The sequence below is a fragment of the Pristiophorus japonicus genome, chromosome 20, assembly GCF_044704955.1.
Source record: "Pristiophorus japonicus isolate sPriJap1 chromosome 20, sPriJap1.hap1, whole genome shotgun sequence".
Classification (NCBI taxonomy): domain Eukaryota; kingdom Metazoa; phylum Chordata; class Chondrichthyes; family Pristiophoridae; genus Pristiophorus; species Pristiophorus japonicus.
Window position 1 is genome coordinate 73675533 of NC_091996.1, and position 26492 is coordinate 73702024.

General features: G+C 47.2%; 1 protein-coding gene and 2 pseudogenes across 1 annotated transcript; 1 reads left to right on the forward strand and 2 right to left on the reverse strand.

The window, feature by feature from the left end:
- The window catches only part of LOC139232566 (zinc finger protein 229-like), a 35099-nt pseudogene extending 20422 nt beyond the window's left edge, over positions 1-14677 (forward strand).
- Positions 1953-11803, reverse strand: LOC139232568 (zinc finger protein 436-like; annotated as a pseudogene).
- Positions 14678-24808: 10131 nt separating the features above from the next.
- LOC139232766 (zinc finger protein 664-like) lies at positions 24809-26001 on the reverse strand. The gene is made up of 2 exons (XM_070863268.1): positions 25732-26001; positions 24809-24991 (listed from the first exon to the last, which is right to left on the reverse strand). Exons 1-2 carry the CDS (start codon positions 25999-26001, stop codon positions 24809-24811), a joined length of 453 nt encoding a protein of 150 aa, XP_070719369.1.
- Between the last annotated feature and the right edge of the window lie 491 nt (positions 26002-26492).

Sequence of the window (26492 nt, forward strand, 5' to 3'; positions counted from 1 at the left end):
ACAATGCAGTACTCCCTCAGCACTTCTCCTCCGATAGTACAGCACTCCTTCAGTACTGCACAGGAGTGTCAGCCTAGATTCTTGTGCTCAAGTTTCTGGTGTGGGACTTGAATCCACAACCTTCTGACAGAGGCAAGAGTGCTGCCCACTGAGCCGTGGCTGACACAGCAGTACAGCAGCACCTTAACAATGTCTCATCAGCCTGCAGGCTTCCATTAAATATATTAGCTGTGTAAATTTAAAACCAGGTTTGCAGGTGTGATGCTCTATGCACACATCAATGGTGAGGAAGATGCTGTGGGGCACACGCTAAGTCCAGTAGCTGAAATGTTTAGCAGACTGGGTTTTGTGTTTAGTGATCCCGGCATGTTACTGATACCTTCCCTGGATACCAAGGCTATGAGACACACTCTGGAAGATATGGGGAGCTGGAACTTGTCCACGAAAGTAACAAAAGGTGTGAGAACTGAAATTATCTAGAGTTAGAAAGGAGAAAAGGTCCCAAAATGGAGCAGTCGGTAACAGGACATCAATCAGTCTTTTATCTTGGAGAAATAAAGAATACAATACATTGTGTGTTTAACCCAAAAGTGGTTCGTTGACATATATCCAGAAATGTAAACTCCAGCCCGGTTATAGGGGTTATCAACATCAGCACAAACAATCAAAGGATGTGATTAACAGCAGGACGGCCACTCCACAGTGTGAACTCGCTGGTGTCTCAGCAGGTTGGATGGACGATTCCCTCACACAGAGCAGGTGAATGGCCTCTCCCCAGTGTGAACTCGCTGGTGTGTTAGCAGATTCTTTGTGCTTTAAAGCTCTTCGTAGTCATTTAAAAAAAGAGGTAGACAAAAAGCAGGAAACTATAGACCAATTAGCCCAACATCTGTGGTTGGGAAAATGTTGGAGTCCATTATTAAAGAAGCTGTACCAGGACATTTGGAAAAGCATAATTCGGTCAGGCAGAGTCAGCATGGATTTATGAAGGGGAAGTCATGTTTGAGAAATTTGCTGGCATTCTTTGAGGATGTAATGAACAGGGTGGATAAAGGGGAACCAGTGGATGTGGTGTATTTGGACTTCCAGAAGGCATTTGACAAGGTGCCACATAAAAGGTTACTGCACAAGATAAAAGATATTAGCATGGATAGAGGATTGGCTAACTGACAGAAAACAGAGAGTTGGAATAAATGGTTCATTCAAGGGTTGGCAATCAGTAAATAGTGGGATGCCGCAGGGATCAGTGCTGGGACCCCAACTATTTACAATCTATATTAACGACTTGGAAGAAGGGACTGAGTGTAACATAGCCAAGTTTACTGATGATACAAAGATAGGAGGAAAAGCAATGTGTGAGGACACAAAAAATCTGCAAAAGGACATAGACAGGCTAAGTGAGTGGGCAAAAATTTGGCAGATGGAGTATAATGTTGGAAAGTGTGAGGTCATGCACTTTGGCAGAAAAAAAATCAAAGAACAAGTTATTATTTAAATGGAGAAAGATTGCAAAGTGCTGCAGTACAGCGGGACCTGGGGGTACTTGTGCATGAAACACAAAAGGATAGTATGCAGGTACAGCAAGTGATCAGGAAGCCCAATGGAATCTTGGCCTTTATTGCAAAGGGGATGGAGTATAAAAGCAGGGAAGTCTTGCTACAGTTATACAGGGTATTGGTGAGGCCACACCTGGAATACTGCGTGCAGTTTTGGTTTCCATATTTACGAAAGGGTATACTTGCTTTGGAAGCAGTTCAGAGAAGGTTCACTGATTCCGGAGATAAGGGGGTTGACTTATAAGGAAAGGTTGAGTAGGTTGGGCCCCTACTCATTGGAATTCAGAAGAGTGAGAGGTGATCTTATCGAAATGTATGAGATTATGGCGGGGGCTTGACAAGGTGGATGCAGAGAGGATGTTTCCACTGATAGGGGAGACTAGAACTAGAGGGCATAATCTCACAATAAGGGGCCGCCCATTTAAAACTGAGATGAGGAGAAATTTCTGCTCTGAGGGTTGTGGATCTGTGGAACTCACTGCCTTAGAGAGCTATGGAAGCTGGGACATTGAATAAATTGAAGACAGAGATGGACAGTTTCTTAACTGATAAGAGAATAAGGGGTTATGGGGAGCAGGCAGGGAAGTGGACCAGAGTCCATGATCGGATCAGCCATGATCGTATTAAATGGCGGAGCAGGCTCAAGGGGCGGTGTGGCCCACTCCTGTTCCTATTTCTTATCTTCTTATGTAACATTTAAAAGGTTCTTTTATGAAAGTGAACAAGTTGGTGTGTCAGTAGGTGGGATGATTTAGCGAATCCTTTCTCACACACAGATCAAGTGAATGGCCTCTATCCAGTGTGAATCCAATGGTGTGTGCAGAGATTGGATGACCGAGTGAATCCCTTCCTACACACGGATCAGGTGAATATCTTCTCCCCACTGTGAACCCTTTGGTGTGTCTGGAGATTGGATGACCGAGTGAATCCCTTCCCACATACGGAGCAGGTAAATGGCTCTTATATTTGGGATCTTTCTTTATTTTGTCTACTCGAGGAGTTGGATATCAGACTTCCTGCTGTGAATACGGAATTGGACTATTGGGCCATGATGTATTTACTTGTTCATCTTTTGTTAAATACATTTGCTGAGTGGATTTAAATGCAAGAAGTTTGCAGGCGTGATGCTCTATTCACACATCGAAGAAGAGGGAGATGCTGTGGGGCACACGTTAAGTCCAGTAGCTGAAAGTGATTAACAGTCTGATTAACGGTGATCCCGGGCGTGTTACCGAGACCTTCCCTGGGTACCAAGGCTAGGAGAGGCACTCTGGAGGATATGGGGAACTGAGACTTGTCCACGAGAGTAACCGAAGGCATGAGAACTGAAATAATCTTAAGTTAGAAAGGAGGAATGACCCAAAAATGGAGCAGTTGGTAACAGGACATCAATTAGTCTCCTCTTATCTTAGGAGACATCAAATATCGACACACTGTGATTTGAAATATCAAAATATTAACCTCCAGCCCAGTTATAGGGGTTATTAGCATCAGCAGAAACAAACCCCAACTGACAGAATGAACATGGTTCAGTCCTGGATGTGATTAACAGCAGCAATAACAGCAGAATCCAACTCCTGCAGTCACTTGTGAACTCGCTGGTGTTTCAGCAGGTGGGCTGACTGAGCGAATCCCTTCCCACATATGGAGCAGGTGAACGGCCTCTCCCCAGTGTGAACTCGCTGGTGAGTTAGAAGGTGGGATGACTGAGTGAATCCCTTCCCACACTCCGAGCAGCTGAATGGCCTCTCCCCAGTGTGAACTCGCTGGTGAGTTAGAAGGTGGGTTAACTGAGTGAATCCCTTTTCACACTCAGAGCAAGTGAAAGGCCTCTCCCCAGTGTGAACTCGCTGGTGTGTCAGCAGGTTGGATGACCGAGTAAATCCCATCTCACATTCGGAGCAGGTGAACGGCCTCTCCCCAGTGTGAACTCGCTGGTGTGCCAGCAGGTGGGATGACCGAGTGAATACCTTCCCACACACTGAGCAAGTGAACGGCATCTCCCCAGTGTGAATTCGCTGGTGAGATACCAGGTTAGATGACCGAGTGAACCCCTTCCCACACTCAGAGCAGGTGAATGGCCTCTCCCGAGTGTGAACTCGCTGGTGTGTCAGCAGGTTGAATGACTGAGTGAATCCCTTTCCACACTCAGAGCAGGTAAATGGCCTCTCCCCAGTGTGAACTCGCTGGTGTGTCCGCAGGTCGGATGACTGAGTGTAACTCTTCCCACACTCAGAGCAGGTGAACGGCCTCTCCCCGGTGTGAACTCGCTGGTGTTTCAGCAAGCTGTATGACTGAGTGAATCCCTTCCCACACTCAGAGCAAGTGAATGGCCTCTCCCCAGTGTGACTGAGCTTGTGTCTTTCCAGGCTGAATGATCGGCTGAAGCCTTGTCCACACACCGAGCACGTGTACCGTTTCTCCCCATGGTGAACGGTGTTTTTTACTTCCATATTCAAAGGCCCTGAGGAATCGAGTGACTCTGTCAGATCCTGACGTGATGTTTGGTTTGAGATTCCTGTCTGCAATTCCTCCCCTTCTAACATCCTGTAGAATTAATTTAAAACAGGAAAAAGGGAGTTTGAGAAAGAACCCACAAAAACAGGTTGTGAAATTGAGCTTAATGAATCTGATCATTTGTGGAGCCGGACATGCAATAAAGTGACAATGAAAACTGCCGGTTTCTTGTAAAAACCCATCTGGTTCAGTAATGTCCTTCAGGGAAGGGAGCCCATCTCCATTGACAGTACCACATTGGAAATTGTTGACCATACAGGCCTCAAAGGTACTGGGGGTTAAACCCAGCAGCTTCTCCTCCCTCCCCACTCCAGCTCAAACTGATGCAACAAACAGACCTACACAGGAGGCCAGGGAGCGACCTGTGCATCCAGCGCCCACCCTGACACAGCCCGGCTGGGAATTGGTCCCTCTGCCATATAACCAGAGCCTGTCTCAGTTACTGCTGCACTCGACCCTGTGGCTGTTTAGATTACACTAAGACCACGGCTTTTTTTAATATATATATTAATGTGGGTGTACAGGACACAATTTCAAAAATTTTAGGTGACACAAAACTTGGAAAGTATAGTGAACAGTGAGGAGGGGAGTGATAGACTTCAAGAGGACATAGACAGGCGGGTGGAATGAACAGACACATGGCAGATGAAATTTAATGGAGAAAAGTGCGGTGATACATTTTGGTAGGAAGAATGAGGAGAGGACATATAAACCAAATAGTTGAAGTTGGCAGGGCAGGTTGAGAAAGCTCCTGGGGTTCCCGGAGCCCGGCACCGCCCCCCTGGGATTCCTCACCCCGCCCCCCTGGAGTTCCCAGAGCCCGGCACCGTCCCCCCGGGGTTCCCAGAGCCCGCCACCACCCCCCTGGGGTCCCGCCCCCTTGGGGTTCAGGAGCCCAGCCCCCCACCGTCTGCCCGGGGTCTCTAGGGCCCCCCCACTGGGGTTTCTGGGGTCCGGGCCGCACACCCACCTGCCGGGCCTGGCCTTTCTGACTCGGGGCCGGAGCCGCACTCAGTGTTGCTGAGGCCGCGCTCGCTCCGCTCAGCTTCCGGGAGCCGCACCGTGCATCTTCCGCGCAGGGAGGCAGTCTCTGGGGACCAGCCCTTCCCGCACCTGCATGCTGCACCCCTGCTGGTGGAGATAGGGTGTATTCCACCACGCGGAGCACTCTGGGTAAGGTCACCTGCCATTGTCGGGGACTGGTACAGCACAGAAGGAGGCCAATCGGCCCATCGTGTCTATGCCGGCTCTTTGGTGGAACTCTCCAATGAGTCTCACTCCTCTGCTCTTTACCCATAGCTCTGTATATTTTTCCCTTCAAGTATTTACCCAATTCCCTTTTGAAAGTTACTATTGAATCTGCTTCCACCGCCCTTTCAGACAGCGCATTCCAGATCACAACAACTCACTGTTTAACAAATGATTCCACATCTCATCTCTGGTTCATTTGACAATTATCTGAAGTCTGCCTCCTCTGGTTACCTGTCCTTGTGCCACTGGATCAAACCTCTATCAAGTCTCCTTTCACCCTTTTCTGCTCTGCAGAGAACACCTTCTCCAGTCTCCCCACATAACGGAAGCCCCTCATCCCTGGTACCAATCCTGCTGCACCCGCTCTAAAACCTTGACATCATTCCTACAGTTTGGAGCCCAGAATTGGACACAATGCTCCAGCTGAGGCCTAACCAGTGTTTTAAGGTTTAGCATAACTGAACATCAAATGGTGATATTTCTGTGCTGGGGTTTAAAAGGGCCAGGTCCATCCAGTCAGTTGGATGTGTTCATAAAACTGAGCTGAAAGAACCACATTTGGAGCGAAGAGCCAGGGACACACTGTGTAACCGGGGACAAAGCCCACACATCACTTGTTTGCCACTTCGCACAAAAGGAATATGTTACTTGCAACAATTCATTTGATTTGATTTTAAATAGTTTAGTACAGGAATATAATCATGTTTCTATAATTGTTTTCCAAACTCAGATGCAAGGCCTCAATTTTTGGGACTGTACATGGGGATTCAAGCCCTGGGACTGTACATGGGGATTCCAGCCCTGGGACTGTACATGGGGATTCCAGCCCTGGGACTGTACATGGGGATTCCAACCCTGGGACTGTACATGGACTGTACATGGGAATTCCAGCCCTGGGACTGTACATGGGGATTCTAGCCCTGGGAATGGGAGAGGCCGAGAGCGTGAGATTCCAAGAGAGGTCGAGAGCGGGAGAGACTGAACAGACGCAAAAATCAAAAGTGTGATATCAGAGCGACGTCGGCTCATGGGAAACAGCTGATTGATGAGTAGCTGGTGAGTGTTTTTATGTACTAGTTTAAAATTTATTTCATAGTCAAATAGTTCATAGTTTTGTTCTTAGTCTATTAAATAGAGCCATGGCAGGGCAGCTCAGTGCTGTGGAGTGCACATCTTGTGTCATGTGAAAAGTCCTCTCCGCATAGCCAGGACAACCACATGTGCAGGAAGTGTCACCAGCTGGAGTAGCTCAAGTTCCAGATTTCGGAGTTTGAGCAACAGCTGTAGTCATTGCAGCGCTGAGAATTTTGTGTATAGCACTTTTCTAGAGGTGGCCACCCCACAGTTTAAGAGTGTGCAGGCAGAGAGGGAGTGGGTGACCACCAGACAGAAGAGGACGACCAGGCAGGTAGTGCAGGAGTCTGCTGAGTGCATCTCGCTCTCCAACCATTATATTGTTCAGAGCACTGGTGGTTCCGCTGGGGAGTGCAGCCATAGCCAAGCCTATGGCCCTACGGGTGGCCCAACTGCACAAGGTGGGCAGGAAGAAGAGTGGAAGAGCAATAGTGGGACAGGTGTCGATAGGGAAGCAGACAGGCATTTCTGCGGCCACAGACGTGACTCCAGGATAGTATGTTGCCTCCAAGATGCCAGGGTCAAGGATGTTACCGAGCGGCAGCAAGGCACTCTGGGGGGAGAGGGTGAACAGCAGTGGTCCATATTGGTACCAATGACATAGGTAGAAAGAGGGATGAGGTCCTGCAGGCAGATTTTAGGGAGCAAGGAGAGATTATAAAGCAAGACCTCAAACGGTTATAATCTCCGGATTACTCCCGATGCCACGTGCCAGTGAGAACAGAAATAGGAGGCTAGAGCAGATGAATGCATGGCTGGAGGGTTGGTGCAGGCGGGAGGGCCATACATTTCAAAGACAGAGGAACCAAGGGCTAGAAAATAGGTAAGGCAGTTTGGTACCACTAAATGGCATATACTTCAATGCAAGGAGTACAGGGAATAAGGCAGATGAGCTGAAAGCACAGTTAAGACACTTGGGAGTACGATATTAGAGCTATTACTGAGACATGGCTGAAAGAAAGGCAGGTAAGGCAGCTCAACATTCCTGGTTACAGGGTTTCAGATGGAACGTGGGGGGTGGGGGGGTGGGGGGGTGTAAAAAAGGAGGGGGGTGTCACAGTATTGATTAAAGAGACAATTACAGCTTTGAGAATGATGATATGTTAGAAGGATCATCAAATGAGGTTGAGTTGAAAAACAAAAAAGGAGCAATCACACTGCAAGAGTGTACTATAGGACCCCAAACAGTCAGAGGGAGATAGAAGAGCAAATATGTTGGCAGATTTATGAGGTGCAAAAGCTATAGGGCAGTAATAGTAGGGGATTTCAACTGCTATAATATTAACTGGGATCATCATAGGCAGTCCCTCGAAGCGAGGATGACTTGCTTCCACGCCAAAAAGGGATGAGTTCACAGGTGTTTCAATGAAGAACCTAATATTCCAGATCCCGAACTATATCATGAAGGGTGGAAGATGCCTGTGCTTGGATCTTTTTAACATGTGGTGACCGTTGCACACCAGCCACCACACGGGCTTGACAGAGGTAGGTCTTGGTCCAGTGGCAAGGATTACCCAAGACTAACTGGAGACCAGCTCTGCTGCACAGTCTTGAGCGTGCACACATATCGCAATGAGGGCTAGCCCGTGCTGCCCCTGGATCCTTGCCTCTTCTGGGCCCCAGATTCACATCTCTCCTGGGCCCCAGTCACTTCCCTCTATGGACTATTGCTGCTCCTTCGCCCATCTTGCTGTGCCTGCCCGTACTGCAATCAGCGACCTGGCTTCGTAAACGTCGCCCTCCTGCAGCAGCATGCGCTGCTCCCTCCAATGGCCCCGGCCTACTGATGGTCTTGCAGGCTGGGACCATGCCGGGCCGCCGCACACTGCTCCCTCCAATGGCCCCGGCCTGCTGCTGAATAAAATTAGTGTGAAGGCTATAGAGGGTGCAGAATTCCTAAATGCATTCAGGAGAACTTTGTTAGTCAGTATGTAACAAGACCAACAAGGGAGGGAGTGGTTCTGGACTTAGTCATAATTCAGTAAGATTTAGGGTAGTTTTGGAAAAGGACAAAGATAGACCAAAAATAAAAGTTCTCAATTGGGGAAAAGCTAATTTTGCTAAGCCGAGAGGTGATTTAGCCATAGTGGACTGGAAAAAGCTACTTGATAAGTCAGTGTCAGAGCAGTGTGAGGCATTCAAGGAGGAGATCTCGAGGGCTCAGAACAAGTATGTTCGCTTAAAGAAAAATGGTGCGACTAACAAATCTAGAGCCACTGGATGTCAAGGGTCATACAGGGTAGGATAAAGGGAAAAAAAGGGAGGCTTATGACAGATATCGAGGGCTCAATACTGCAGAAACTCTAGGAGTATAGAAAGTGCAGGGGTGAAATTAAAAAGGATATTAGGAAAGCAAAGAGAGAGCATGAAAACATTTTGGCAAGGAAAATGCTAAGATGTTTTAAAAATACGTTAGGAGCAAGAGGATAACTAAAGGGTAGGGCCAACTGAGACCATAAAGATAATGTGTGTGTGGAGGCGGAAGACAAGGGTATGATTCTTTATGAATACTTTGCATCTGTTTTCACAAAAGAGAGGGGCGATGCAGACATTGCAATCAGGGAGGAGGAGTGTGAAATATTAGATGAAATAAACATAGTGAGAGAGGAAGTATTAAGGGATTTAGCAGCTTTGAAATTGGATAAATCCCCAGGCCCAGATGAAACGTATCCCAGGCTATTAAGAGAAGCAAAAGAGGAAATAGTAGAGGGTCTGACCATCATTTTCCAATCCTCTCTGCCTACAGAGAGTGGTGTCAGAGGACTGGAGGACTGCTAACATAGTACCTTTGTTTAAAAAGGGAGAAAGGGATAGAGCGAGTAATTACAGGCCCGTTAGCCTAAACTCGGTGGTGGGAATTTTCTATTGAAAAAAATTCCAAAGGGACAGGATAAATCTTCAATTAGAAAGACGCGGATTAATCAAGGACAGTCAGCATGGATTTGTTAAGGGAAGATCATGTCTGACTAACTTTTGATTGAATTTTTTGAGGAGATAGCAAGAAAGATTGATGAGGGTAATGCGTTTGATGTCATGTATGTGGATTTTAGCAAGGCTTTTGATAAGGTCCCACATGGCAGACTGGTCATGAAAGTAAAAGCCCATGGAATCCAGGGCAAAGTGGCAAGTTGGATGCAAAATTGGCTCAGAGGTAGGAAGCAAAAGGTTGATGGATGTTTTTGTGACTGGAAGGCTGTTTCCAGTGGGGTTCCGCAGGGCTCAGTACTAGGTATATATTTTTGTGGTATATATCAATGATTTAGACTTGAATATAAGGGGTATGATTAAGAAGTTTGCAGATGATACCAAAATTGGCTGTGTGGTTGATGATGAAGAAGAAAGGTGGAGACTGCAGGAAGGTATCAATGAACAGGTCAGGTGGGCAGAACAGTGGCAAATGGAATTAAATACGGAGAAGTGTGAGGTAATGCATGTGGGGAGGGCTAACAAGGCAAGGGAATACTCAGTAAATGGTAGGATACTGAGAATTGCAGAGGAACAAAGGGACCTTGGAGTGCATGTCCATAGATCCCTGAAGGTCGCAGGCCAGGTAGATAAGGTGGTTAAGAAGGTACGGAATACTTGCCTTTATTAGTCGAGGCATAGAATACAAGAGCAGAGAGGATATGCTTGAACTGTATAAAACACTAGTTAGGCCACAACTAGAGCACTGTGTGCAGTTCTGGTCACCACGTTATAGGAAAGATGTGATTGCACTAGAGGGTACAGAGGAGATTGACGAGGATGTTGCCTGGACTGGACAATTTTAGCTATAAGGAAAGCTTATATAGGCTGGGTTTGTTTTGTTTGGAACAGAGGAGGCTGAGGGGAGACCTTATTGAGGTGTATAACATTATGAGGGGCCTAAATAGAGTGGATAGGAAGGACCTACTTCCCTTAGCAGAGGGGTCAATAACCAGGGGACATAGATTTAAAGTAATTGGTATGAGGTTTAGAGGGGATTTGAGGGGAAATTTCTTCACCCAGAGAGTGGTGATGGTCTGGACTCACTGTCTGAAAGGGTGGTAGAAGCATGAACCCTCACCGCATTTAAAGGGTACTTGGATGTGCACTTGCAGTGCCGTAACTTACAGGGGTATGGACTAAGAGCTAGAAAGTGGGATTAGGCTGGATAGTTCTTTGTTGGCCAGCGCGGACATGATGGACCGAAATGGCCTCCTTCGGTGCTGTAAATTTTATGACTGTACATGGGGATTTAAACTGTGGGACTGTACATGGGGATTCTAACCCTGGGACTGTACATGCAGATTCTAACCTTGGAACTGTAAATGGGGATTCCAACCCTGGGACAGTAGATGGGGATTCCAACCCTGGGACTGTAAATGGGGATTCCAACACTGGGACTGTAGATGGGGATTCCAACACTGGGACTGTAGATGGGGATTCCAACACTGGGACTGTAAATGGGGATTCCAACACTGGGACTGTAAATGGGGATTCCAACACTGGGACTGTACATGGGGACACAGTTCTGGGCCTCTTGTTACAATTGTGTGGGTCTCTGACCAGCACCTTTCGGGGAGATGGTGAGAGATCCGAGGTGTGGAGAGTGGGAGTGAGAGATTTGAGGTAATGCTTCTTGCTTCCAGGGTTAGCTCCTGGCTGTGGGTGGGCATTGGGATGGCCAGAGATCCATTTTGTGGAAGGGAGGTCAGAGAGGCCGCCACCATTGCACTCACCATGTGCTCGACAGGGGCTCCATAGCTGTGCGGGACCAGCAGCCGGAGGGAGGTCAGAACATTGCTGGAAGATGGCGGATGGGATGGCAGATCCCTAGGGAGCTCTCCCTGAACAAATTTCCCCCCGACAATCTATTACCATCCTTCACTCTTTCTCTCCCAATCTTCCCCCCCCCCAATGACGATTTAAGCTTCCGCTGGCCCCAATAGGGGGTGCATTCCTTATCCCGAAAGTGTATTCCTTAGCCCTACTCTGTGCTGCAACTGCAGCAACCTGAGCCCACTGCCCATCCGACTCAGGAGCTTCACTCGATCCCCGACAGCTTCCGTTGAGCCTCCGCCCACAGCTTTGGGCCCCGCCCTCACCATTCAGCCTCCCGGGCACCAGGACCCGGTTGGCAACAGACAATGAAGCCCCGCCCACACTTTGCTCTGGCACCAAGCCGGCCGCGCATGCGCGCTGCTTCTCACTGCATCAAGATGGCAGAGCACTGAACCGTTCCGCCTTCCTGTACAAAGATGGTGGCCGTTAGCCAGTGACCGGAACAAAGCCCCAGCTGCAAGTGATGGCCTTCAGGTTATTATTTCGGGCTTGCGGCGTACACCAGTTGTTCATGAACACTCACCGCTCACCCGCGGGTCCATTTCTCACTTCCGCCGCGCTCAATCTTACCGTTTTCTCCGGAGTCGATGAGTGCACTCCTGTGTCTCCGCCGTTACACGCACCACGCATGCTCCAATCCTAGTCCGAACCTGCGCTTGCGCACTGGGCTCCTGAAGACTGGACTGCCTCACCCACCGACCGACCGACTGCGCATGCTCAACTCACACTGCCCGGGGGAGTGACGGCAGCTCCGGAACAATGGGAAGAGAGCGGCCGGTTGGTCCTCCAACCAATCGGAGTGTGAGGATCAATAAGGTGAGCTGAGCAGGCGCGGCCAGTGGGCGGGGCCAGGAGGCAGAGCGGCGAGATGGGTGGAGGGAGTGGGTTAATTAACCCCGGGCGGGCTTCACACACACCGAGTGCGGCCCAGGCCCCACAGCAAACTCCACATTATCCGCCTCCCCACAACTGGCGCCAGGTTACGGCCCAAACTCCGGGACAACCCGTCAGTCAGGGAGCGTCTGTCAATGGGAACCGCTCAGGGAGCGTCTGTCAATGGGGACCGCTCAGGGAGCGTCTGTCAATGGGGACCGCTCAGGGAGCGTCTGTGAATGGGAACCGCTCAGGGAGCGTCTGTCAATGGGGACCGCTCAGGGAGCGTCTGTCAGTGGGGACCGCTCAGGGAGCGTCTGTCAGTGGGGAGCGGGTGGGGAGTGGTCAGGGAGTGCCTGTCGGTGGGGAGCGGTCAGGGAGCGTCTGTCGGTGGGGAGTGGTCAGGGAGTGCCTGTCGGTGGGGAGCGGTCAGGGAGCGTCTGTCAGTGGGGAGCGATCACGGGGCGTCTGTCGGTGGGGAGCGGTCAGGGAGCGTCTGTCGGTGGGGAGTGGTCAGGGAGCGTCTGTCGGTGGGGAGCGGTCAGGGAGCGTCTGTCGGTGGGGAGCGGTCAGGGAGCGTCTGTCGGTGGGGAGCGTCTGTCAGTGGGGAGCGGTCAGGGAGCGTCTGTCAGTGGGGAGCGTCTGTCGGTGGGGAGCGGTCAGGGAGCGTCTCAATGGAGAGCGGTCCGGGAGCGTCTGTCAATGGGGAGCGGGTGGGGAGTGGTCAGGGAGTGCCTGTCGGTGAGGAGCGGTCAGGGAGTGCCTGTCGGTGGAGGAGAAATATGGTGAACATTATCCACTCCCAATGATCCGGCCCGAATCTGACCGATTTTCGGTTAATCTTTGTAGGTGCAGCTCAAAGATCAGAATCTGGGGAAGTGAGGATGAATTGCAAAAGCAAATAGACCAAGGTCCATCTTCCACCATGAGAATGAAGTTCTTGACTGATTATGACAAACTGTCTCTATCAAACAGTCCACAAGAGACCAATGAACCATTTTATTGCTTTGCTTTTCATTTTAATGGCACTTACCAGATGTTTCTCTCAGTGTGAGCTTGGGTTGTGGACTGTAAAATCTCCTGGTCTATTGTGGAGAAGGGGGAGGTGTAGATCGAGGTCGCTGGTCTGCAAGTTATGGTCTATGTGACAGTGAGAACAGACATTTATTGTGTCATAGTTCAGTGAGACCCCATCACTTACTGAGTGAGTGAGTATGTATAACTGTAACTCAGAAGGCCGCAGCTTGTTGGAACAGACCTGGTGAGAAGGGAGCTCCGAACTAACCACTGGACTTTCTGTTCCCCACATTTGTCGCTGTCTGCTCAAAACTGCTAATAACGCCATTAAAGATCATTTGTTGTTGTGAGCTGGATTATTTGGTATCAGAAACTGCTATAATATGAGTCAATGAGTGGAACTGACCTACAGTCAGAGTCTGCACTTTAAGGAGAGGAAGAGAGAAAATCTGGAGAGGAGAAAAAAAATAGTAGGAGACTCGGCGATAAATCTCTCGCAATGAGCTGAGAGTGGGAGGAATGTGTCAGATGGGAGATTTACAGCTTTGGGAAACAAAAGGGGAAAGAATTGTCCATAGAAACTACAATTGTCTGTTCTGAATATCTTGTATTTATAGTGATAACTTTTATAAACTCCTTTCACAGGTTATTAGAAGGTGAAGATTTGCAGACGGGAAGCTCAAACCAAACATCTCGTCAATATCTTACACAATCACTTAACTCGTATATGATCAACCTCAGATTATGGAAGGAGAAATGTTTGCCTGTTCTGTCTGTGGCAAAAGATTTAATTCATCATTGAGGCTGGAAAAGCACCGAGACACACATCCCGTATGTTCCAGTGCACTGACTGTGGAAAGAGCTTTAATCAGTTAGACAGCCTGAAAAAACATTGCATCATTCACAGCGGGGCGAATACACGTGTTCTGTGTGTGGACGAGGCTTCAACCGATCATCCAACCTGGAGGGACACAAGGACACCTACAGCAGGGAGAAACAGTATAAATGAGGGGACTGTGGGAAGGGAGTTGGTTGCCTTTCAGAACTGGAATCTCATCGACGCAGTCGCACTGGGGAGAGGCCATTTACCTGCTCAGTGTGTGGGAAGGGATTCAGTCTGGCCTCCACTCTACTGAAATACCAGCGAGTTCACAGCAGGGAGAGGCCATTCACCATGTGTGTGGGAAGGGATTCAGTCTGTCAGCCAACCTTCTCATACACGAGCGATTTCACACTGGGGAGAAGCCATTCATTTGCTCAACGTGTGGGAAGGGATTCACTACTTCATCCAACCTTCTGACACACCAACGTGTTTGCACTGATAACAGACCATTTAAATGTTCGGATTGTGAGAAGGACTTTAAAAGCAAACAGGAACTGGTGACACACCAACACATTCACACCGGGGAGGAGCCGTTCACCTGCACCGTGTGTGGGAAGGGATTTACTCGTTCATCCAACCTGCGGAAATGCCAGCGGCTTCACACATGATTTCAGGGGTTGGATTTCGCTGTTAATCACATCCAACAACAACAACTTGCATTTATATAGTGCCTTTAACATCAGATAATGGCCTAAGGCACTGCACAGGAGCGTTATATAACAGAATTTGACACCGAGTCACATAAGGTATTATTAGGACAGGTGACAGAAGTAGGTTTAAAAGAGTGTCTTAAAGGAGGAGAGAGAGGTATAGAGTCAGAGAGATCAGCAGAGCGCATGTGTGGCCTTTCCCTGGGCCAGGAACCAGGAGGAGAGAATGTTGTGAATTTCTATCCTGGACTCACAGTCAGGGCTTTTGTAAACTGCTGTTCCAGGCTGTGAGAAGGGCAGCATTTACAGGCCGCAAACTCAAACCCAACATCACATCCACATCTCACACACTCACTCTATTCATCAGGGCCTGAATATCAGCCGCCTTTCAATGTGGAAGGAGAAATGTTTGTCTCTTCTGTCTGTGGGAAAACATTTCAAACATCAATGTGACTGGAAAAGCCCCGAGACACACACACCCGAGTGAGAGTGTTCCAGTGCACTGACTGTGAAAAGAGCTTTAACCTGTTACATAGCCTGAAAAAACATTCACAGCGGTGAGAAGCCGTACACGTGCTCTGTGTGTGGACGAGGCTTCAACTGATCATTCAACCTGGCAGACAGGAAGCAGAGAGTCGGGATAAACGGATCCTTTTCAGAATGGCAGGCAGTGACGAGTGGAGTGCCGCAGGGCTCAGTGCTGGGACCCCAGCTCTTTACAATATATAGTAACGATTTTGATGAAGGAATTAAGTGTAATATCTCCACGTTTGCAGATGACACTAAACTGGGTGGTGGTGTGAGCTGTGAGGAGGACGCTAAGAGGCTGCAGGGTGACTTGGACAGGTTAGGTGAGTGGGCAAATGCAGTATAATGAGGATAAATGTGAGGTTATCCATTTTGGGGGTAAAAACACAAAGGCAGAATATCTGAATGGCGGCAGATTAGGAAAAGGGGGGGTGCAACAAGACCTGGGTGTCATGGTTCATCAGTCATTGAAAGTTGGCATGCAGGTACAGCAGGCGGTGATGAAGGCAAATGGTATGTTGGCCTTCATAGCTAGGGGATTTGAGTATAGGAGCAGGGAGGTTTCACTGCAGTTGTACAGGGCCTTGGTGAGGCCTCACCTGGAATATTGTGTTCAGTTTTGGTCTCCTAATCTGAGGAAGGACGTTCTTGCTATTGAGGGATTCAGCAAAGGTTCACCAGACTGATTCCCAGGATGGCTGGACTGACATATGAGGAGAGACTGGATCAACTGGGCCTTTATTCACTGGAGTTTAGAAGGATCAGAGGGGATCTCATAGAAACGTATAAGATTCTGACGGGACTGGACAGGTTAGATGCAGGAAGAATGTTCCTGATGTTGGGGAAGTCCAGAACCAGGGGACACAGTCTTAGGATAAGGGGTAGGCCATTTAGGACTGAGATGAGGAGAAACTTCTTCACTCAGAGAGTTGTCAACCTGTGGAATTCCCTGCCGCAGAGAGTTGTTGATGCCAGTTCATTGGATATATTCAAGAGGGAGTTAGATATGGCCCTTACGGCTAAAGAGATCAAAGGGTATGGAGAGAAAACAGGAAAGGGGTACTGAGGGAATGATCAGCCGTGATCTTATTGAATGGCGGTGCAGGCTCGAAGGGCCGAATGGCCTACTCCTGCACCTATTTTCTATGTTTCTATGTTTCCCTCACAGATAAATGCTGTACGCGTAGGAAGAAAAAAGAAAATACATGTAGAACGCATTTTTAAAGTCGGTTTGGCCTAACACACACATATTCCTACTAACCCCCTCCCTCCCTCATAAAGAGAGTTGAGATAGTTTAGTATAGAGTATAGATTTCACCCAATTTACTGTTGACACCCGTGCACACTTGCTTAAAGTCGAACATATTTTACAAAGCAAGCTGAATTAGACAACACGGCACCGCAAATGTTATAAAAGTTGGAAGATTTGAATCTCTCTTACCTTGAGAGGAATCAGCTTGTTTCCATTTACTGCTGTTTAATCAGTTTGTGTTAAGCTTTTACTCTACAGAACTCCTCAGCATCGACTGACTGCAGCTTATGCTGAAGGTGGAGCTGTAAGGGGAGTCAACCTGCTATGACACTGCCTGGAGAGAGGAGGAATACTAAACAGGAATGTCCTAGTTCTGTATGAGGTCACACAAACACCAGATAAAAACTGAGAATTTTTCATAGGATGCGTTCTATAAATTATAAATGCCACACCGATCACATCTGTCAGCATAGCTCAGTCATTAGGAGACTACATTTGAAACTGGCTATGCATAGGATTGTAGGTTCAAAGATTGAATTGAATATAACATCCTTTATTTCCAAAAAAAGGTGTTTTTAACCAATATATTTTTATTCCTCTCTTGCCACTCTACAATGCACACAGAATGCAGACTGTATTCCTGCTTTATGGGGCGCAGAACTTCCGTGCCCTAATCCAGGGCAGAAGATTTCTAAAACTCGGATTTCTGCGCGAGAACTCATCACCGGGCAGGACTTGTCAAGGTCTAGCTGGACAGGTCGGAAAAGCTGGTTTTCAACGCGTGCGCATTGTGTGCTGAAAACCGTTTTTTCCGATGTCTTCCCGGGTCCGTAAACATTTAGTACGGACCCGGGAAGACATCGGGACATTGGAATTTCAGCCCCAATATTTATTGAATGCTGAGAGACTGGGAATTGTTTGCATTCAGCGGGACCTGGGTGTCCTTGTACACAGAAAGTTAACATGCAGGGACAGCAAACAATTAGGAAAGCAAATGGTATATTAGCTTTTGTTACAAAGGGATTAGAGTATAAGAGTAAAGAAGTCTTACTACAATTATACAGGGCATTGGTGAGGTCACACCTGGAGACTGTGTACCGTTCTGGTCTCCTTACCTAAGGAAAGACTTGCCTCAGAGGGAGTGAAACAAAGGTTCACTAGACTGGTTCCTGGGATGGGGGGATAGCCCTAGGGGGAGAAAGTGAGTAGACTCGGCCTATATTCCCCAGAGTTCAGAAAAATGAGAGGTGATCTAATTGAAACATATAAAATTCTTAAGGGTCTTGACAGGGTTAGTAATGAGAAGATATTTCCCCTGGCTGGGGAATCTAGAACACGGGGTCACAGTCTCGGAATAAGGGGTCAGCTATTATCCTGAGATGAGGAAAAATTTCTTCACTCAAATAATTGTGAATCTTTTGAATTCTCGACGCCAGAGGGCTGTGGATGGTCAGTTGTTGAGTATATTCAAGACAGAGGTCGATAAATTTTTGGGAACTTAGAGAATGAAGGGATATGGGAAAATGCTGGAGTCCATTATTAAGGAAGCAGTAGCAGGACATTTGGAAAAGCATAATTCAAATCAAGCAGAGTCAGCATGGTTTTATGAAAGGGAAATCATGTTTGCTAAATTTGCTGGAATTCTTTGAGGATGCAACGAGCAGGGTGGATAAAGGGTGAGCAGGGTGGATAAAGGGTAACCAGTGGATGTGGTGTATTTGGAATTCTTGAAGGCATTCGATAAGGTGCCACATAAAAGGTTACTGCACAAAATAAAAGTTCACAGGGTTGGGGGTAATATATTAGCATGGATAGATGATTGGCTAACTAACAGAAAACAGAGTCGGGATAAATGGGTCATTTTCCGGTTGGCAACCAGTAACTAGTGGGGTGCCGCAGGGATCAGTGCTGGGACCTCAACTATTTACAATCTATATTCATGACTTGGATGAATGGACCGAGTGTAATGTGACCAAATTTGCTGATGATACAACGATAGGTGGGAATGCAAATTGTGAGGAGGACGCAAAGAATCTGCAAAGGGATATAGACAGGCTAAGTGAGTGAGCAAAAATTTGGCAGATGGAGTATAATATGGGAAAATGTGAGGTTATCCACTTTGGCAGAGAAAATAGAAAAGCAAATTATAATTTAATTGGAGAACAATTACAAAGTGTTGCAGTACAGAGGGTCCTGGGGGTCCTTGTGCATGAAACACAAAAAGTTAGTATGCAGGTACAGCAAGTAATCAGGAAGGCAAATGGAATGTTGGCCTTTATTGCAAGGGGAATAGAGTATGAAAGCAGAGAAGTCCTGTTGCAACTATACAGGATATTGGTAAGGCCACACCTAGAGTACAGCGTACAGTTTTGGTCTCCGTATTTAAGGAACGATATACTTGCATTGGAGGCTGTTCAGAGAAGGTTCACTAGGATGATTCCAGTGATGAGGGAGTTGACTTATGAAGATAGGTTGAGTAGGATGGGCCTATACTCATTGGAGTTCAGAACAATGAAAGGTGATCTTATCGAAGGAAAAAAGATAATGAGGGGGCTCGACAAGGTGGATGCAGAGAGGATATTTCCCTCACAGGGGAAACTAAAACTAGGGGGCATAATCTCAGAATAAGGGGCCGCCCATTTAAAAATGAGATGAGGAGGAATTTCTTCTATCAGAGGGTTGTAAATCTATGGAATTCTCTGCTCCAGAGAGCTGTGGAGGCTGGGTCATTGAATATATTTAAGGTAGAAATAGATTTTTGAGCGATAAGGGAATAAAGGGTTATGGGAAGCGGGCAGGGAAGTGGAGCTGAGCCCAGGATCAGATCAGATCTTATTGAATGATGGAGCAGGCTCGAGGGGCCAAATGGCCTATTCCTGCTCCTATTTCTTATGTTCTTATGTAATGCAGGAAGGTGGAGTTGAGGTACAAGATCAGCTTGTACCTCAATTAGGGCCAATTAGCCTACTCCTGCTCCTATATGCAAAGTGTTTATGTAGTGGTGGACACCGCATGCTCCCTCTCCAGGGCTACCCGGACACGGACAAGACCGCGGAAGAGAGGCAGTCAGCCAGAGCGAACCCCGCCCCCCCAGGCCCCACCCATCCTGGACCTGTAAATTGCTGCTTTAGCCCGGACCAAGAGCAGGTCGAGGATAAGATCCTCCGATTTACCCATCCCCCTCCACACTGGGTGGCCAAAGGTTAATAATGTGGGGCTAAAGTGTAACCAAAAGTTGAACACGTGCTGCAGGTAACTATCCAGGGGCTGCAACCTCTCACACTGAATGTAGACATGGGCCGTGGACTCCTCAAGGCTGCAAAAAACACATCAGGCCTTGGAATCTGGAAAGCAGTTAAAAACTTGCACACGACTGCTCCGTACAACACTCTTCACTCCAGATGCCCAATGGTGCAGAGAAAGACCCCTGCGTAGAGAGCCCTCCAGTGAGGACCCCCACCTCCGCCGGACAACACGATGACCCACCCGTCTGATTGAGATTGGGCAATAAACAAAATGAATCAATAAATGATCCAGAAACCTGAGTACCCGGGTCCTCAGTCATGGTGCGAAGTTCACTGGCCACCAATTTCCCGTTACTAAATCTCACCTCAGGCTCCGCCCAGTCTGGTTTAATTGCTAAATGTTTTCTAACTCGGGTTCGGGCCTGTCATTCTCAGGGAAATTTACAAGGCCTCATTTATTGGTGTGTTTCACCCGAGGGACCAATAACTGCTTTAATAAACTGGCAGCAAGTGGGTTTTAAGTGGAAAGGTGAAAAACGCCAGTATCGATGCCTCAAAACTCACGAACTGAGAAATCCACCTCACCAGCACCCTTGCCACAAGACTCAATATCCACCACTGGTGCACGGTGTCTGCAATATGTATGATCTACAAGAGGACCAGGGTCAGGTCATGTGCAGTCAAAGGTCAGGGAACAGAATGGATGGAAAGGTTGCTACAAACTTCCCTCAAGTCCAACCCTCTGATTTCTGTTCTGTAGTCATCTTTCCATCCATTCTGCTGCCTGGCCTTTCACTCCACACTGCTTGACCTTGGTCACCTTGTAGACCTTACACACTGTTATGGATCGCAAGCTGCTTACAAGCTGCTGCACAGAAGGGTGGGAAAAAGAGTGGGAGAGCTATAGTGATAGGGGACTTTATTGTAAGGGGAATAGATAGGAGTTTCTGCGGCCGCAACCGAGACTCCAGGATGGTATGTTGCCTCCCTGGTGCAAGGGTCAAGGATGTCTCGGAGCAGCTGCAGAGCATTCTGGAGAGGGATACCAACGATATAGGTAAGAAGCGGGAAGAGGTCCTACAAGCTGAATTTAGGGAGCTAGGAGTTAAATTAAAAAGTAGGACCTCAAAGGTAGTAATCTCTGGAATGCTACCAGTGCCATGTGCTAATCAGAGTAGAGGGAGCAGGATAGTTAGAATAAATACATGGCTTGAGCAGTGGTGCAAAAGGGAGGGATTCAAATTCCTGGGACATTGGAACCAGTTCTGGGGGAAGTGGGACCTGTACAAAAGGGGGGGTCTGCACTTGGGCAGGACCGGAACTGATGTCCTAGGGGTAACATTTGCTAAGGCAATTCGGGAGTGTTTAAACTAATATGGCAGGGGGATGGGAACCTATGCAGCGAGATAGGGTGAAGTAATATGGAGTCAGAAACAGATGGTGGAAAGGTAAAAAGCAATAGTGGAAGGCCGAGTAAACAAAGGCAAGAAACAAAAAGGGCCATACTACATCATAATTCTAAAAGGACAAAGGGTGTTAAAAAAACAAGCCTGAAGGCTTTGTGTCTTAATGCAAGGAGTATCCATAATAAGGTGGATGAATTAACTGTGCAAATAGATATTAACAGATATGATGTGATGATTACAGAGACGTGGCTCCAGGATGATCAGGGCTGGGAACTCAACATCCATGGGTATTCAACATTCAGGAAGGATAGAATAAAAGGAAAAGGAGGTGGGGTAGTATTGCTGGTTAAAGAGGAGATTAATGCAATAGTTAGGAAGGACATTAGCTTGGATGATGTGGAATCTGCAGAACAACAAAGGGCAAAAAACGTTAGCGGGAGTTGTGTACAGACCTCCAAACAGTAGTAGTGATGTTGGGGAGGGCATCAAACAGGAAATTAGGGGTGCATGCAATAAAGGTGCAGCAGGTGACTTTAATATGCATATAGATTGGGCTAACCAAATTGGAAGCAATACGGTGGAGGAGGATTTCCTGGAGTGCATAAGGGATGGTTTTCTAGACCAATATGTCGAGGAACCAACTAGGGGGGAGGCCATCTTAGACTGGGTGTTGTGTAATGAGAGAGGATTAATTAGCAATCTGGTTGTGCGAGGCCCCTTGGGGAAGAGTGACCATAACATGGTGGAATTCTACATTAGGATGGAGAATGAAACAGTTAATTCAGAACCATGGTCCAGAACTTAAAGAAGGGTAACTTTAAAGGTATGAGGCGTGAATTGGCTAGGATAGATTGGCGAATGATACTTAAGGGGTTGACTGTGGATGGGCAATGGCAGACATTTAGAGACCGCATGAATGAACTACAACAATTGTACATCCCTGTCTGGCGTAAAAATAAAAAAGGGAAGATGGTTCAACCATGGCTATCAAGGGAAATCAAGGATACTATTAAAGCCAAGGAAGTGGCATACAAATTGGCCAAAAATAGCAGTGAACCTGGGAACTGGGAGAAATTTAGAACTCAGCAGAGGAGGACAAAGGGTTAGATTAGGGTAGGGAAAATGGAGTACGAGAGGAAGCTTGCAGAGAACATTAAGACGGACTGCAAAAGTTTCTATAGATATGTAAAGAGAAAAAGGTTAGTAAAGACAAACGTAGGTCCCCTGCAGTCAGAATCAGGGGAAGTCATAACGGGGAACAAAGAAATGGCAGACCAATTGAACAAGTACTTTGGTTCAGTATTCACTAAGGAGGACACAAACACAAACAACCTTCCGGATATAAAAGGGGTCAGAGGGTCTAGTAAGAAGGAGAAACTGAGGGAAATCCTTATTAGTTGGGAAATTGTGTTGGGGAAGTTGATGGGATTGAAGGCCGATAAATCCCCAGGGCCTGATGGACTGCATCCCAGAGTACTTAAGGAGGTGGCCTTGGAAATAGCGGATGCATTAACAGTCATTTTTCAACATTCCATAGACTCTGGATCAGTTCCTATGGAGTGGAGGGTAGCCAATGTAACCACACTTTTTAAAAAAGGAGGGAGAGAGAAAACAGGAAATTATAGACCGGTCAGCCTGACATCACTAGTGGGTAAAATGATGGAATCAATTATTAAGGATGTCATAGCAGCGCATTTGGAAAGAGGTGACATGATAGGTCCAAGTCAGCATGGATTTGTGAAAGGGAAATCATGCTTGACAAATCTTCTGGAATTTTTTGAGGATGTTCTCAGTAGAGTCGACAAGGGAGAACCAGTTGATGTGGTATATTTGGATTTTCAGAAGACTTTCGACAAGGTCTCACACAAGAGATTAATGTGCAAAGTTAAAGCACATGGGATTGGGGGTAGTGTGCTGACATGGATTGAGAACTGGTTGGCAGACAGGAAGCAAAGAGTAGGAGTAAATGGGTACTTTTCAGAATGGCAGGCAGTGACTAGTGGGGTACTGCAAGGTTCTGTGCTGGGGCCCCAGCTGTTTACACTGTGCATTAATGATTTAGAGGAAGGGATTAAATGTAGTATCTCCAAATTTGCGGATGACACTAAGTTGGGTGGCAGTGTGAGCTGCGAGGAGGATGCTATGAGGCTGCAGAGTGACTTGGATAGGTTAGGTGAGTGGGCAAATGCATGGCAGATGAAGTATAATGTGGATACATATGAGGTTATCCACTTTGTTGGTAAAAACAGAGAGACAGATTATTATCTGAATGGTGACAGATTAGGAAAAGGGGAGGTGCAACGAGACCTGGGTGTCATGGTACACCAGTTATTGAAGGTTGGCATGCAGGTACAGCAGGCGGTTAAGAAAGCATGTTGGCCTTCATAGCGAGGGGATTTGAGTACAGGTGCAGGGAGGTATTGCTACAGTTGTACAGGGCCTTGGTGAGGCCACACCTGGTGTATTGTGTACAGTTTTGATCTCCTAACTTGAGGAAGGACATTCTTGCTATTGAGGGAGTGCAGCGAAGGTTCATCAGACTGATTCCCGGGATGGCGGGACTGACATATCAAGAAATACTGGATCAACTGGGCTTGTATTCACTGGAGTTCAGAAGAATGAGAGGGGATCTCATAGAAACGTTTAAAATTCTGATGGGGTTAGACAGGTTAGATGCAGAAAGAATGTTCCCAATGTTGGGGAAGTCCAGAACCAGGGGTCACAGTCTAAGGATAAGAGGTAAGCCATTTAGGACCGAGATGAGGAGGAACCTCTTCACCCAAAGAGTGGTGAACCTGTGGAATTCTCTACCACAGAAAGTTGTTGAGGCCAATTCACTAAATATATTCAAAAGGGAGTTAGATGTAGTCCTTACTACTGGGGGATCAAGGGGTATGGCGAGAAACCAAGAATGGGGTACTGAAGTTGCATTTTCAGCCATGAACTCATTGAATAGCGGTGCAGGCTCGAAGGGCCGAATGGCCTAGTCCTGCACCTATTTTCTATGTTTCTATGTTTTCTAAAACAGAAAACAGAGAATGGGAGTTAAGAGCAGCTACTCAGACTGGCAAAAGGTGGGAAGCGGTGTTCCACAGGGATGGGTCCTGGAACCACTGTTCACCATTTATTTAAACCGTTTGGACTCAGGAATTGGAAGTACCATTTCAACATTTGTCAATGACATCAAATTGGGAGGTAGAGTTAATACTGAGGAAGACTGAGAAAAAATACAAGACATTAATGAATTTGCAGAATGTGCATGTAATTGGGAAATTAATTTCAATATAGATCAGTGTGAGGTGGTGCATTTTTGTAGGAAGAATAAGGAAGCCACATACTATTTGGAAAATAGGAGACTAAATGGGGTAGAGGAGCAAAGGGATCTTGGGGTACAGATACACAAATCACTAAAAGTAGCGACGCGGGTTAATACGGCCAAAAAAAGCAAACAAAGCACTGGGGTTCATTTCTAAAGGAGTTTTCTGTTCCACGCCTAGGAGCTCTGAACCATTAAAGAGATTGGCTAGGACACATTTCTTACACACCTCAAGACATGTATCCAGAATATTAAACTCCAGCCTAGTTATAGGGTTAGTAACATCAGCAGAAACAAACCCCAACTGTCAGAATGAACATAGTTCAGTCCTGGGTGAGCTTAACAGCAGCAATAACAGCAGAATCCAAGCCCTGCAATCACATGTGAATCTGCTGGTGTTTTAGCAGGATGGATGACTGAGTAAATCCCTTCCCACACTCGGAGCAGGTGAACGGCCTCTGTCCAGTGTGAACTCGCTGGTGCGTCAGTAAGTTGGATGAGCGAGTGAATTCCTTCCCAAACACGGAGCAGTGAAATGGTCTATTCCCAGTGTGAACACACTGGTGTGCCATCAGAATCCCAGTGCTTTGAAAGTTTTTCCCACAGTTAAGAAAGAAAATGGTATGTTGGCCTTTATTCCAAGAGTATTTGAGTATAAGAGTAAAGACGTATTACTGCAATTACATAGGGCTCTGGTGAGACCGCACCTGGAGTATTGTGTACTGTTTTGGTCTCCTTACCAAAGAAAGGATATACTTGCCATAGAGGGAGCGCAACAATGGTTCACCAGATTGATTATTGGGATGGGGGGATTGTCCTATGAGAAGAGATTGAGTACATTAGGCCTATATTCTCTAGAGTTTAGAAGAATGAGAGGTGATCTCATTGAAGCATACACAATTCTTACAGGGCTTTACAGGGTAGATGCATGGAGGATGCTTCGTCTGGCTATGGAGTCTAGAACCAGGGGTCACAGTCTCAGAATAATACGTCGGCCATTTAGGACTGAGTTGAGGAGATATTTCTTCACTCAGGGTGGTGAATCCTTGTAATTTTCTACCCCAGAGGGCTGTGGAGGCTCAGTCGTTGAGTATATTCAAGACAAAGATCGATAGATTTTTAGATATTAAGGGAATCAAAGGATATGGGAAAGTGGAGTTGAGGTGGATCCCAGTCCCACAGTGAGAGCACCTGAATGGTCTCTCCCCAGTGTGAACAAGTTGATGGTGTGTCAGTCCCCTGCAATTTTTATAGCACTTCCCACAGTCCAAGCATTTAAAAGGTCTCTCTCAGAGTGAACCCTCTGGTGTCTCAGCAAGTTGGATGACAGAGCGAATCCCTTCCCACACTCGGAGCTGGTGAATGGCCTCTCCCCAGTGTGAACTCGCTGGTGTCTCAGTAGGTGGGATGAGTTAGTGAAATCATTCCAACACTCAGAGAAGCTGAATGGATTCTCCCCGGTGTGACTGCGCTTGTGTCTTGACAAGCCAGGGGATCGGTTGAAGCCTTGTCTGCACTCAGAACATGTGTACGGTTTCTCCCCACTCTGAACTGTGCTTTTTGCTTCCATGTTCAAAGGTTGATGATATACAGGTCCTGATGAATTGAGCGACTGTCAGATCTTGATGTGATTGTTCCCTGTACCCTGTTAAATGAATTACAAAACTGTAAAGTCCTGTCCCCTCAGTACAGATCCACACGAGGCATGTAGTGAAGTCAAGGTCACTCTGGACCTGCACCTTTATTTCACAGCTCTGCAATGCTGCACTTGCCTGAGACCTGTCCTTATAGACCTGTCTCTTGCAAGTGCACCCCTGGTGGTAAGGTATGCTGGTGGTTACAGGTCATATCTTATTACAGTCATGTATAGCATGTTAGGATACAGTTAGATATAATAATGTAAGATACATGACATCACCCTCCCCCAAGGTCTTATTGTCTTTATAGGTTCAGTCTCTCAGGTGGTCTACGCTCTCGCGTAGAGCGTCTTGAGTTGTGGTTCAGTTGTTTGCCTTGGTGTCTGTTTTTCTTTGGTGTGGTTGCGGATATCTCGCCTGGGCT

Coding starts and splice junctions, on each gene's coding strand:
- LOC139232766 (XM_070863268.1), bottom strand. CDS start 26,001: ATGGAAGCAAAAAGCACAGTTCAGAGTGGGGAGAAACCGTACACATGT. Junction 24,992..25,731: donor ACTTGCTGAGACACCAGAGG/GTTCACTCTGAG, acceptor ATGGCACACCAG/TGTGTTCACACTGGGAATAG.